General features: G+C 38.0%; 1 protein-coding gene across 1 annotated transcript; it reads right to left on the minus strand.

Moving 5' to 3' along the window:
* Positions 1-5,233: 5,233 nt before the first annotated feature.
* Positions 5,234-14,457, minus strand: LOC117305862. Its single transcript, XM_033790745.1, has 5 exons — positions 14,417-14,457; positions 12,471-12,559; positions 8,855-11,311; positions 7,531-7,698; positions 5,234-7,071 (listed from the first exon to the last, which is right to left on the minus strand). Exon 5 carries the CDS (start codon positions 6,986-6,988, stop codon positions 5,984-5,986), a length of 1,005 nt encoding a protein of 334 aa, XP_033646636.1. The 5' UTR covers positions 6,989-7,071; positions 7,531-7,698; positions 8,855-11,311; positions 12,471-12,559; positions 14,417-14,457; the 3' UTR covers positions 5,234-5,983.
* Positions 14,458-15,283: the final 826 nt, after the last annotated feature.

The raw sequence follows: 15,283 nt of genomic DNA on the forward strand, positions 1-15,283 counted from the left end.
ATCATTGTATTCTACTTTTACAACATCTTTCTACCCATATGCATTTTATAAAAAACAGTTACGAACGCTTTTCAAAGACCGACTCGACTGATCCAGGGCAACGTGTTCCTTTAATTAAAGAAATTTTGGGAAGCAACTACGAGGATGGCCTCGAAAAGATGGACAGACTGTAGGCCTTGTCGACTAATGGAATTCACTACCCGACTGGCCTCAAGGGCGGTTCATACTCGCGGTGTATTCACTGTGTACGCAGCGCGCGGACCCGTTTTTTAAAGTCCGCAGTGCGTAACAGGAAGCGCAGTGTAGGGCCACTGATTTTCCGTTTCAGAAAAGTGCAAATTCCGTTTGGCAAAAACATGAATTCCGTTTCAGGCACAAAAAATTTCCGTTTCATGTTTTTTAAATGATTTTTAATTAGTTTTTTAATTAGATATAAGGTTTTTTAATACCCAGGGACACACTTATAAAAATCAATTTGAGATAAGTGCCACTGTTGACTTCGTAAAATGTTCATGACAAATTTCAAAAAATACTTTCATTTCTTTATTGTGGATTATTTTGTATACTGCTGTCGATGAAACAAAATTATGTAGTCAGGGTAAAAAGGTTGCACTGTGAATGCAGTATCAATGCAATGCACATGATGTGATAGACTTGATTCCAAGTCTAAAACTGCAGTTGATTCTCTGCATCAGCCACATTGTAGGCTAATGACAGGAGTGTATCCACAAGAGGGCGCTGTTTCAGCATGATCAAAGACTTGGGAACAAGTCTATGGACGTGACCGTTCTCCATCCACAAACAAATGTCAGCCATTTCTTTTTAACCCTCCGATCAATATTATTATTAACATTAAAATTTACACGATCAGCTTGTTGATTCAATTATCACTGTTTATTTATACGCTTTATTATAAATTTTAAGAGGAAAAAAAAACAGGAAAAAATAAGTAAAAATCAGATTTGAAAGCCAATGATTATTCACCCTTTATGTTAAATTATTTGTTTTTGTTATTTTTTGCAAATTACCATGGTAATTTTATATCGGTTGATATATGGCATCATTATTTTTTTTCCAATTCAAAGAAAAAGGCATAATAGCGTGAAAACTGGTAAGCAGAGGATACAATAAAATATTGAACTTGTGTAGTAGGAAATGTGATTTAGTGGCCACTTATTCGCTATTTTCCAAAGCCGGTCTTTATACCGCTGTAACACTCCCACACGTGACCGGGTTTTGACCAATCAGAGACTTTAAACCGTCCAAGGTATTTATTAATTATATTTGCAAACATTGCGATAAAATTCACGCCATTGCATTTTGCAAAGACATCGCAAATACTTCCTTGCAAACGTATCTGCGATGTGGCAAACATTTGCAAATACATCTCTGTGAAATACCAATTTATAACGGGAGTCGATGAGTTAGTCATTAGGCCTACCCTTTGATTTATCACCATCTCCTCGTTTGTGGCGGCAATCATAACACGGTCTACAAGCGTCTAATGGACGACCCTTAAAGACTCCCAACAATGTCAAAACAGCCAAGAGAAACTTGGGCCACGTTGGACTGACAGCATCATGTTCGGCTGGCTCTTGGTCCATGTTAGTGTTGCTCATCCTGTATTATTATTGACACTAAAATCGACGAAATTATAGATGGCTTCATGAAAGTAATATTTCAAATCACATGATAGTACTTCCCGTAAATAACGAGGCACTTAACCATTCTTATCTGTTCGTCCTTCGGATGGGACGTAAAGCCGTAGGTCATGTGTGTTTCATTCAAATGCAAATTAAAAAGGAGACAAAACGAGAGTTATAGCTAATGCAAACAACTTATACTAACCAAAATGGCCGATGGCAAATGCAAACAATCATAATGTAATTGTCAAAGTACATTATGTGCATTGAGACCACTAAAGAAAAAGGAGCAGTGACATGCATGGAAACTATATAAGTTAAAAATTGTGAAGAATTGATGGAGGATGAATAATAATAATAATAATAATATAACAGTTCTTATATAGCGCATCACACAGTGTCTCGATGCGCTTTACATACAATAACAAAGAGTTAAATGTTAAACAGGTAGGTCTTCAGTACAGTTTTGAATTCAAGTTCAGTTCTAGCAGTCTTGATGTGTTGTGGGAGAGAGTTCCAGAGAGCAGGTGATGAGTGTGTGAAGGACCGATGTCCATACGTCTTGGTTCGAATGGCAGGAACCTTGAGTAGCAGTGCCGAGCTGGAGCGAAGGGTGCGTGATGGTTGATACGGTTCAGTGATTTCGCGAAGGTATGACGGTGACGAGCCGTGGATGCATTTGTACGTGACAAGTAGAATTTTTGAAAATGATGCCCTTATTGACAGGTAACCAGTGGAGATTGCGGAGTATGGGGGTTATGTGTTGCCGTGTAGATGAACGCATAACAAGTCTGGCGGCAGAGTTCTGAATTCGTTGAAGTTTCGAGATTTGAAATTCCGGAATGCAGTGAAGAAGACTGTTGCAGAAGTCCAGTCTACAGGAGACGAACGCATGAACCAGTCTTTCTGTCGTTTGTTGGTCCAGAATTTCCACCATCAGAGCAGAAATATTGATATAATGAATAATCACAGTGGGCCACAGTTAACAACAAATCAAGGAATTCTGAATGAAATCTAAGATGTTTTTATCTGCCAGGAAGAAACAAATTGATCGAGTTTAGTATTAACTTGACAACTTCACAGTCAGGCATATCCGTCCTTATGCATTATTTGACACTGTAAACGCACAAATTTAAACCATTGGACTGAAACGTAGGGTAACCCCCTTCACAGTCCGTAAGGATGTAGGCATGGTGAATCGACCCGGAGTGTGGCTTGTAAAGCAGATTTCACCCAACTTTTCCAATAATTATGGTTAAGTGTCCACGCACAAGTGTCATTACCGGGATTCGAACCCGCACTCTGCCGCTGACTACACCAGGGCTCCATTTCATAGAGCTGCTTAATTTAATAAGCAGAAAAAAACAGAACACTATTGCCTTATTTGTCCTCTGAGCTACTGCAAACATTATTAAGATATTAACAGTATCGGATATGACGTATTCATCTTGCAATCTTACCTCTGCATTGTGGTGCTGTGTCGATCAGATAAATTGCGCCCTAAAAGTTCTGTAATTTACTTAAATTATTTCTCTTCCAGACATCCTTCTTACTGTTTAGTCCAAGCAAAATTAAACCAAGTTCCCAGCACATAATCGCAATTTAATTCTGGTGTCATACAGTTTCCTGTCAAGTTTCTATACTTGTATCGTTGTTTAGACAGCACGTGGTAATGCAGGATTCATTTTTTGAAGTTCCTCTTTGAAAAAAACCGCATTAAAGTGAAGATGAATACTTTGATCGATCGTTCATTTACATACTATTTGAACACATTTAAAACAACGGAGTTGTGATATAGGAAACGAGAAGTTGTTAAATTTAAGATGTAACAGGACCCCCCCCCAAAAAAAAACAAAAAACAACAACAACAACAACAACAACAACAACAACAACAACAACAACAACAACAACAACAACAACAACAACAACAGAGTCACGAGCAAAGCTCTGGTCTGAGATGGGATTCAAACCGGGGACCGCGCAGAGGTGAAAGGCAGGGAAAGAAACCACTGAGCCAAAAAACAGCTGCAGTGCTTCTCGCAAAGTTAGCTTCGATGATCTTTATTTTTTTTTAGTATTAATCAATCTGGGATACTTCCTTTAAGCTGAAAATATTCACAGCATACATGAAAGTGAGATACAGAGTTGAAACTGAGATATTATATAAGTTACAATAACAGCATTGTTTGTGACCTGTTTATGAGATCCCTGCATCTGACGCACTCGTAAAACAAGGGGCCTAATCATAGAGCTATTAAGCACAAACAGCTGGTAAGCACGACAAAATCATGCTTACCAGTCGTAACCCCAAAGTAATTATGTACATTGTGTGTCTGGTGCCCTGCTCAGTTCTGCTAAGCCAATAATTGTTAAGCAATATTTTTCGCATTATGCAGCTCTATGAAATAAAATCGGCTGTTAAAATCACAGAAACTAAACTATCAAAACTGAAGCTGTTCTCGTCTTTTAAAACACACAATTTTTGTTTCAAGTTGTTACTCAGACCTGGATTCTTGTCCAAACATCAGATCCTACAAGTGACCGCGTGGAAAGAGCCTGCCTATGAGACCTTTTCGCAAATACCCACTGCGCAAAAGCCAACTGTTGAATTGCTAGCGATCAAACTTGGCGGTTTTTTTCCAGGACAAACGTGGGTAATTTTCTGCACACGTTCATCCTGGGAAAAAAAACGCCACACACCGGGGTCGACCCAGGGAAGCTAAACGAACGCACCCTGTGTACAAAGTTCTTCTGATAGCACCTTCTTTTGATTCATCCTCCTACAGACCACGTTTATTTCCAAATTCCCATGAGGGGGACCGAATCTCCAGCGGACAGAATTCCCTGGGACACCGTGTCTGACAGTAACGTTTACCAGATTCAAATTTTTGCGGGAAACTTATTTATAATATTTTTCCGTACCAACATTCATTTCAAGTAAAATATCAATCTTAAAATGATTAGTACTATCAAAGCTGATGTAGGCTTTTAACCAATAGTGTTTTATTTGTCATTACTTTTAGGACTACCAAACGTATAACAAGTTCTCCTTGACATGGTTTAAAGGAACATTACAGAATTGGTTTTGCTAGCAAATAAGTTGCTGGCAGTTTAAGCACTTTTGTAATCCACCATAAATACATAAACTGATAAACCTGTTCGAGATCGATCGGCCATCTGGGTCACTGGGTGAACAACCGATTACACATTTTGCATTGCATCGATGCCAAAACAAAAATGAATAAAACGCTCATTGAGCGATCAACTTCAAACGCGAAATTAGATTATTGATTTCTCATCAAACTGTGACATTTCAGACAGATATATTTCAAGGGATGTTTCCACTACATCATCATAAGCCCGTGTAAGTTTTATGTAAATCTGTGATCTTCACGATTTTTTTTGTTTCGTACCAATTCTGTAACGTTCCTTTAACTTTAAATTAGTGTACAATGTTATGGCTATGGCTTGTCTATGCTTTGTTACTTGTAAATGTACATGTAAAGTGTTTTGTGCCATCCTAGTGTTTTTAAATTTAAGTCTGTTGAAGATGAATTGTAAAGGTCGTGGGTTCGAATCCCATTCGAGTATTGGGCATGTTATTTGTTTTCACCGAGCTCGGGAAGATACTGAGTATACAGTGCTTAACACACATCGGTGTATGTGTAACCAAAAGTTACATTCTTTATCAACGAAGCAAGTTTCCATCTACTTAGTTTTTATACGTTGTAAAGCTGCACCTCGGGTTTATAAGGTGTTAACTGTCTACTTGTTGTCATTTTATTTACACATGACGTATCCATAATATAAGTATGCGTATCTCATTATTCAGTGTGCAGTTGTTACCGCCGTGGCAGGAGATTCTGGCCCCCTCCCCCATATGGCGAACTATGTGCAAACTACTTCTGCTATCGCCCTCTTTTGAACCATCCTCCTCCACCCCATGTCAATTTCCCATAATTATGGGGGGGGGGGGCAGAATCACCGGCAGACGGAATTCCCTTGGACTACCGTGACCCTTTGAGTTCTAGCCGACACATATGCGTTATTGGTGACTTGTGCCTCAAACTACTAACCATTGCTGATCTATGATAGCAAAATGGTGCCGTGGACGATGTGGTTGAGGTTTATGTCCCCGGAGATTATGTACCCTTGGTAAAATAATTATGATAAAACTTCTTCTGGTAGCGCCCTCTTTTGAAATGTGGGGGACCGAATCTCCGGCAGAAGAAATTCCCTTGGACATCACCATTTTAGTTCCTAGCCATCATCTGCGTTGTTGGTCATGCATTCTCAAACCATACTGACCATAATAGTGCTGATCCAAGATCAAAACAAAGTTACAATGCCCGGCCGATGCCTCGATAGTCAAGTTTCTGGTCAGTGATATTCCTACCAAGGTACAAGCTAATTACGGCCAGAAACAGCATGACGTGATGCCCTTTACATTCGGTGTTTATCTCGACAGCATAACTCAACAGCTGATCCCAGAACTTTTCGTTGTCGAAACTTCTCTGCCGCGAGAGGGCGTACATAAACTGTGACCAGACATAGTCGATGCTGACATTCCCAACGGCGAGAAGTGGAATGATGAGGAGCATAAGCTTCTCACTGAAGATGAAGATGTTGATGAGTAAATTCTCCCGTGCGATGTTCTTCATTGGGTTGCTGTAGACGTCGTAGTTCCATGTGATGTGGACGGTGAGTCCCAGCACGGATGAGGCCATAACGAACGGCACCAGGACAGCGAGGACCTCTCGAAGGAGACCGAATTCTCGGTTAATCTCGGCAATGCGTCGCCTGCACTGAACCAGGTTCCCCTCGTTGCGTTTGATAAAGATCAGGACTAGGTTCAACTCTGCAGCCAGGGCCCTCCGCATGACCAAGATGTAGAACCAAAATGAAGCGAACAGCGGAAGCCCAACCAGCGAAATGATGAAATCCATTATGTTTTTTAAAAATCTGAAGATATCACCAGGAATTGGGTCATTCAGAGGCATGTCGACGATGACTTTGGGTGTAGCGTTGGCTGGTTTTGTCAGGTATTGGGCAAGATTCACTGCCTGCATTGAGTTGTTGACAAAAACCCACACAATGATGAGGGAAAGAAACAAAGCTTCAGGTAGCGGGAATCTGCGACCAGCCAGGCAGCGCAACCGCCTTGCTGTGTAGTCCAAATGAAACACCTCACACCAGGAACCATCTTTCACTGGTGTCCATGACATGGCGTTAAATACCGTACACACCAGGCTGATACCAGCGAGAACGACAACATACGTCATGAAGGATACAAAGTGTGTCAGATTCTCGCTACTTCCCCAGAAGTTATAGATGTAGAGGAACATGATGACGAGAGACAGTCCAAGGCATAGGATTATGCACAGAGACGACAGGATACCGCACAGACGGCTGTTAAGATACCTCGGAACTGTAAAGACAAGCATTGAAAAGTTTTAACTACATTATACAATAGTTATTCTTATAATATAAGAATATTGTTCTCCTTAGGCAATGATGATAGAGGCATTGAATTTTGCACTCGGCCAGAGGCTTTATATGGCCATTGCAGCAGAAATGAATTTCGAAAAATGGGTTGGATATCGAAAAACAATCAATAATAACATTAATACGGTATTTAGGTATATCACAATACATATATATTAAACATATTCAAAATAAAAATACATTTAGTATAAAAATAATATCAGAATTTGAAAACCAAGGAGCAACAGACAAAACAAAAGATGGGCTGCTTATGAGAAAACAAAAGTTAAACACTGTAATCACTGGGGTGTGTTTACTCCGACAAATTGCTGCCATTGCTCGATATTTTACTTGAGTGTCTGAAAAACTTCATTGCTGAAAAATACTTATTTCTCAAACATACCCGCATTAGAAAATTCACTGACTACTGCCCCATCGGCGTTCCATAGAAGACTCAAGCACACGGCACATTTTCTGTCTAGTCTCGATGCATGAGCTGCTTCGCTATCCTCTGCGGACTGATTGTGATGCGCATCAATGTCTTTCTCTGACTCGGGGGTATCGTCTTCACCTGTGATTAAAGGTAGTTATCAAGGTTCACATTGTAAAGCCAATCGCACACAATGCTTGTCACCCTCCTTGTTTAAACCCTGCCATTTCCAATTATAATAGGGAGCACCAACATGAGTGCTGATACACCTACAGGCACCCCAACCTCTTAAAACTTCCTGATAAGAATATTGATCATGACCCCGATTCCTAGACCAGTGTGGCTTGATTTGTTTCAGATACCGGGTCAGTTTGATCCGGTTTCTGTGGCAAACTGATCCAGAAACGGATCAAACTTTTTAATACTATTGATTTATCATGTAAACTTGTACATATATTTTTGATGTAATTTTATTGTTAACCAAATGCCATGAGTCTATGACTTTTTATTTGGTCTTGTATTTTTATATGAAAATAAACCAATATTGAATTGAATTGAATTGAAAACTGGTGCGAAATTCGAAACAAATTCACAATTTTTTAAACTAGTTTCCTGGTCAGCCTGACCCCAAAGTAGTTCTGGGATCTCAATCCGGGTAAATTTTTACATTAGAGCTGGAGTATGGTGTGCGATACATCATGTCGGACAAAATGTCCATGCATAGTAGGCCTACATGAACCATTATGACCGACATGTCTTGTCGTACCAATGTCGTGCACGTGACCTATTAATGTCTGACACACCCTGTCCGGTACATCATGCCAGACATATGGGCCCAGAAACTATGACCCATTACGATCGACTAAATGAGTCCAACAAATATTGTCGTACAAAGTGACCCTTGTCGTGCACGTGACCCATTTTGTCCAACCCAATGAGTCCGATACCGCATAATGTCCGACAAATAGTACACCACGTGACACATTATGGACTTAATGTGTCCGAATAATTGTGTGGTACATAATAACCTATATGTCGTGTAAGTAAACCATTGTCGGACATAATTCCACTTAATTAGTGCATGACCCTATATGACCGACACATTGTGTCCGACATGTCTTGTCGTACATTGACCAGTCGTACACATACACCATTATAATTAACGCATTTTGTCTATACAGCTTGATAGACATGGTCCATGTACTAATGACACATTATGATCGACTAATTTGTGTTCGACAAATCTTAGCAACGGTCAGTGCCGGTGCATCCCATAACATAAATCTATGGTTCTTACCTTCAAATATACACTCAATGCCTTCACGTTTTTGACGACAAAGCAGGCATCGTCTATTTGCCTGTATCGTGGTACACTCTAAAAATTAATTAGTCAATTTGACTAAAAAAAAATAGTCCAGCGTCATGTCTGACACGACTAATTTTAAGTAGTCAAAAGTCTGAGCATGACTAAGGATTTAGTCAGAAATGTGACTAGTTTACATTAGTCCAGTGACTTGACTAAAAAGATGTCTCATACGACTAATGTTTAGTCCATCAACATTTTGGCTTAGTCCAGCGACTTTTTAGATTAGTCCAGCGACTTTTAATCTTGGTCCAGTACTTCACTTTAGGTCGTTCGTTGATTTGACTAATGGCATTAGTCAAAGCAACAATTTAAATCTTGACTAGTTGGCATCAGTCAGGAATGTCTTCCCACGTTCTTTTGATGTACCTGGACATTGTGTATTGTTGCATCATCAAACAAAAAATGGAAAATTGTTCATCCAAAAACAAAATCATTTTCTAAACTGTTTTCCATGAAAGAAACCATTTAGAATTTAAGATGGATTATAAATTAAAATCTTACTAGAAAGTATACTTCGACAACTTTATACATTCTGAAAATTCTTTAATTCAAATTTAATCTCAACAAGGCATAACTAATACAATGGTGACTCAAAGTTCATTGAACTCCACACAATTTATAAATAAATAATGTGATAAAATTGCTTGTTTAAAATTAGCACACTCATTTACCCTTTACTTTCTCAAAAGAGGGTTCTTGAACCCCTACAGTTTCCCTTCAATTTTATTTATCTGCTAAAAATTCCTTCAAATATACAAGATGACATTTAAAAAAAAAGTACCAACAGAGGGTTTTTGCCCAATGTTTACGACTGTATATATTTTCTCCATATTTGTCATTATATTTTTGTCCAAATGACATTACATTTGGCAGATCTGGGGTTGTTATAATCAAGAACATCATTGTTTTTAACTGGGGGTCACCGTGGCCAGGTACAACTGCTACTTTTTGAGAAAAAGCTCCATTGACACTAATTTAAATTTACATCCCTACATCTTTTATGCAAACATTTCAGTCTATTCAAAATGCATTTTTTTCTTAACACAAATGATGCCCAATGATGTAAGAATTATGATGTTCAAACTGAGATTATCAAATTGCTATAAGAGATAATGACATCCTGAATCACACGTGTTGTAAAAACATGGATATAATGCCTCTGTTCACAACAATATTCAAGGAAAACTATTTACTTTCCTATGTTTCAGGTTACCCCCCCTCCCTATTTAAGAAGAAAACTTCCAACGAACACTGGAATAATACAACAACTGTCAAGTCAATATTTTGCCAGAGGCCCATCCACTATTCCAAAGGCACCCTGTCAAAACTATTTGAAGTGAATTGTCACAAGTAAGATTTAATTCTTAGGGTAAAGGTACGATACAGGATTGGCTTTTGGTTGGATGCATTCAATTCAATTACATCTTAAAACAAACTTGTGATTTGTATCAAAATCGTTATTAATGTTATAGAGAAATCAATGAACAATGGTTATTTTGTACACATATGGTCAATTTGGGTTGTTAACAAACAAAATCAGATGTTGTTTGTTTTTAGATTATCAGGTAGTTTTTTCGAATATGCCCTTATTTCAGGGGGAAACATTTCACAGTCCTAGTACTAACTTCATAACCATTAAGCTTTCAAACAGAAATTCAACAATTAAAGTATTTGAGTGATCCTTATCAATCCTGTAATGTACCTTTAAGAAGAATATTCAGTTTATCTTAACAAGACATAATGCTTTGATCAAGAGGAACATGCTAATTAAGTGAAATGCAGTTTAACTTGGTTTATTTTAGTAAGACACAATACTTTGAGAGGAACATACTAAGTCAAATGCAGTAAAACTTGTTCATAGTAAGACATAATGCGTTTATCAAGAGGAAAAATACTGATGAGTCAAATGCAGCTTAACTTGGTTTACTTTAGTATAAACACACAATGATCTGATCGAGGGGAACATACTGAGTCAAATGCAGTATATGTACATGTAACTTGTTTATCTAGTAAGACACAATGCTTTGATCAAGAGGAACTACTGAGTCAAATGCAGTTACTTGGTTTATGTTAGTAACACATTGCTTTAACCAAGAAAAATGGTCACAGTCAAATGTACCTATTAAGTTTGTCCAGGCAAGATATAACACTGCGGTCGAGAGGAATATTGTCTTGGATGTTCAGGACAATTTTCTGGAAAAAAGACAAAGTTTTCCTGAGGCATGTGGGATAAGCCAAATTGAAAACATAAAAGCTGGCTAAATACACTTTCACCGATGTCAGGAGACAAGTGGAGCTGCTGACAGCCAACCCATCAATGATCACGTCAAATGAAGTGCAGTCCTCAAGTCTGTTGTCATTACCCTCAATGACAGGCCAAGCTGTCCCCTGTATATGAAAAAATAAATACTTTTAATTAGGGAATAACAGTGTGTTAATTAGGGAATAACAGTGTGAGGACCTGGTCTTCACTGTGTGGTAATGACCGGGTTGGTGGCTGGCTGTTGTTAATGGACCAAGCCAAAAGCGATTTTCATTAACAGCGGCCATGGTCATTACTACCCAGTGAAGACCAGGTCCTCACACTGTTGTTCCCATGAATTAATACCTTTACTGTGAATTTTCACTTGTTCCACAGAACTTGTCTTTACATCACATTTTAATACACCCCAACGTGACCACTCTTCGACCAATCACAGTGCATATACTCTCTCTGAGGAGTTTATTAATTCAAAACAACACAAATTGGCCATTGGTATGTTGCAGATGCAATTTCAAAAACCCTCATCAGTTTATGAGTATATAAAATGAGACTGCCTCATGCATAGTGTAGGATAAATGGTGGTCCAAGGTCCAAATAATGTATTCTTCACTTTTGTTTGTTCAGCCAAAAGTGAATTGTAACCGAAGGTGAATTTGAGAGTTTGTATATCAGTCATTCAAAAATTATCAATGTCTTTCTTTTCTTGAGTTCAAGTCTTTGTCTTGCGTTTGAGTTGAGTCCAAGTTAAGTCCATGAAGTTGAGTGTTAATTCAACCCAACATGTGACAAATTAATACAAGTTATAATTCAAGTCATGAGTAAGTCAATTAAGAGTTTTGGATTTGATCATTCATTCATAAATATCCCAGACAGTTTCGCTATTCCCAATGGAGAGCATGTCACATGGGGGTGTTTTTATGTCTGAGCTGGACTTGTTTAAGACCGGTTGGCTAACGCGTGTTAAGCACTCATAGCCACACGCCTACCTTAATGACGCAATGCTGACATAAACCATGCCCATTCAAACTTGGCCCTTTATTGCATGGACATGACCCTGCCAGTCTTAAAGGGTCATTTAAGACCTCACTACCACTCTTTTATTCCCTTATTTAAAAAGCAGAGATGCATCACAAAAACAAGAAACAGAGATGCACTCAATTGTTTAAGTCTACTGGTTAATTATACTGTGTGGAATATGCGCATGCTTATTCAACCAATAGACCATGTTCTTTTGAGTGTTATTGTTTCTTGTTACGGCTGCAGTGTGAGCAACCCTTTACTTACCCCATCTTCATCACCCAGAATCAACATATTGCAGATTTTTTCTTTTAGTGTACATGGGATGCCAAGGATGGCAGCAATACTGATAGCTTCTGTAAAAAATGCAGAAAAACATACTTATTTTAAAGAATGTTATTCTAGAATGTTAAAGGACTTCCTCGTCTCTGGCTTGGTCCTTCATCACCTTGTCACATGACTGCTTTTAAAGGACTTTGAAAAAAAAATTGATAATTAAAATTGTATGTCATAATTTTTTGACATATTGTTAAGTTTGACATATTGTTCAGTTTTTTTCTAGAAATATTGTTAACAATGAGATAAAAATTATGCCTTTTGAAAAATGCATTTTGCTAATCAAGGTCAAAGGTAATATTTTTACACATGTACATTATTATACATGCACATAATAAGCACACGCATATGTACATACTTTTTAAGTTTTCATCCTTAACCGCCATTGTTCAAATAATCATAATTCAAACTGTGCGCGTGCCCATCCCAACCTTTTCTAGAAATATTGCTAATGTACATCTTAAGCTAACATTGAGATAAAAATTATACATATAAAAAAAATGACCTTGCTAATCAAGGTCAAATGTAATTTTTTTGCGTAATTAATGTTTTTGTGGTACATAATATAATGTTGATTTAGTTTTTATGAAATCTGGGACATATTAAGAGCTTTAAACTGGTGTAAAAATTATCACTGTAGGCCCCTAGGTGTTTTATTTTTAGAGATGGTTATCAAACATGACAATAGGTCATTCCGTGTCAATTCAACACGCTTTTGGACTTGACCAACACAGATTGAAACGTTACTTGGTGTGCTGAATGGACTTATTGAGAAACCACCAGAACAGACATTTTATGTCATTCAGATAATTACTTTTTGAGATACAGCTTAACAAACTTTTGACTAATTAGCTTGACCCTCTATGTTTGGACAACCATATCTCCAAAAGTAAAGCACCCACATAAATAAATTTTCCACTATTTTAAAGCTCTTGACATGGCCTTCATTTAATAAAATAAGGAGAAAAAATTCCACGTAGCACAACAAAATTACGCACAAATGTGACATTTGCCCTTGATTGCGAAAATGTATATTTTTCAAAATGCGTAATTTTTCATTGTTAGCTCATGATATAAGCAACATTTTCAGAAAAATTTAGGATGGGCACTCTTACAGTTTTGGAGTTATGATAATATGAACACAGGCTATAAAGGTTAAAACTTTAAATGAATGTACATATGCAGGTGTACATACATGTATACAGCTGTACATGTACATCATGTACACGTACATCATGTACACGTACATCATGTACACGTGTATACAGTAGGCCTATAATAGTTAGTACTGTAACTTTAAAAACATGTCCCATGACATGACTCATGTGCAGTGGCCATAATTAGAAGGGGTGGGGGCAGGGCGGCCTCCACCCCCTCCTCCTCCCCCCCCCCCCCCCAACCCTCATTGAAATCATAAAAAATGTTTTTTTTTAAAATGTGTAAATCAAGTAACATATTAAATGGCTTGCACTTCTTGGGCCCCAAAAGTAAAATCTTTGCCCCCACATGCCCCCCCCCCCCACCCCCAAAAAAATTGTGCGTAATTTGTTTAAATGCTAAGTGGAATTTTTTCTCCGTCAAGAGCTTTAAATAGTGGAAAGTGTTATGTGGGTGCTTTACTTTTGGAGATATGGTTGTCCAACATAGAGGGTCAAGCTAATTAGTCAAAAGTTTGTTAACCTGTATCTCAAAAAGTAATTATCTGAATGACATAAAAATTCAGTTCTGGGGGTTTCTCAGTAAGTCAAATCAGCACACCAAATTTTGTGTCGATCCGTGAAGGTCAGGTCCAAAAGCCTGGTTGAACTGACATGGAATGACCCATAAGCCAAATTCAAATCTTGGCGGTTTACAGAATAACAAAAATTAGAAACTACCTTGCCTTCCAAGACATGCTGCTGATGATGAAATGGGTTTCCTCACAGGACAAAGCTGCTCAGACTACAACGGAAAATATAGCAAAACCTACAACTTTACTATTAAATAAAAGTATTCAAAATAACAGAAAACTTAAATGAAAACATCTTATCTATTTAAATGCAGACAGGATGGATTTAAAAAGACAATGTTTGAAAGATGTATTGTCCCGCATTTGAGTTACAGGTGCTGTGTTATATTTAGACATCTTGCATGGCAACCAATCAGACATACAATAAGCAAGCTCAGCTTTAACAAAACAAAAGAGCTCACAGTTCTGATGGTATTATTTTTTGCATAAAACAATCCCCACTCAGTGGAGATGGTTGTCAAAATATTTTCTTCCAAGTTCTGTGAAGTCTGTGGCTTATAATTGTGCTAAAAAGGAACAAATATTCAGTGTGGTGTGAGTATAGATGATGCCTTAAATTTTGTTTGCCCTACAACCGATGTGATAAGCACTGTATATATTCAGTGCTTTCGAGTCTTGCGGATAAAAATTCCACAGGCAACATGGTCCCAATTTCATAAAAGATGTAAGCAGCAGTTCCCTCAGCAGAATTTCTATTTCATAAAGCTGTTTATCGTAAGCAAGGGTAAATGCTGGCTAACCCGCTGTTAGCACATGAGTGACGTAACAATGCAAATCCATGGTGAACGTGCATGCGCGCTGCGAAATTTTCTGCTAACTTGAGAAATCATGGTGAATGAAATACGTTTACATATGTATGCTTGAGCACATTTTTCTGCAACAGTAAGCACAAAAATGTGCTTACGGTAAACAGCTTTATGAAATTGGGCCCTTGTCAGGATTCGAACCTATGACT

This window comes from Asterias rubens, unplaced genomic scaffold, assembly GCF_902459465.1.
Source record: "Asterias rubens unplaced genomic scaffold, eAstRub1.3, whole genome shotgun sequence".
NCBI classification, from domain to species: Eukaryota; Metazoa; Echinodermata; class Asteroidea; order Forcipulatida; family Asteriidae; genus Asterias; species Asterias rubens.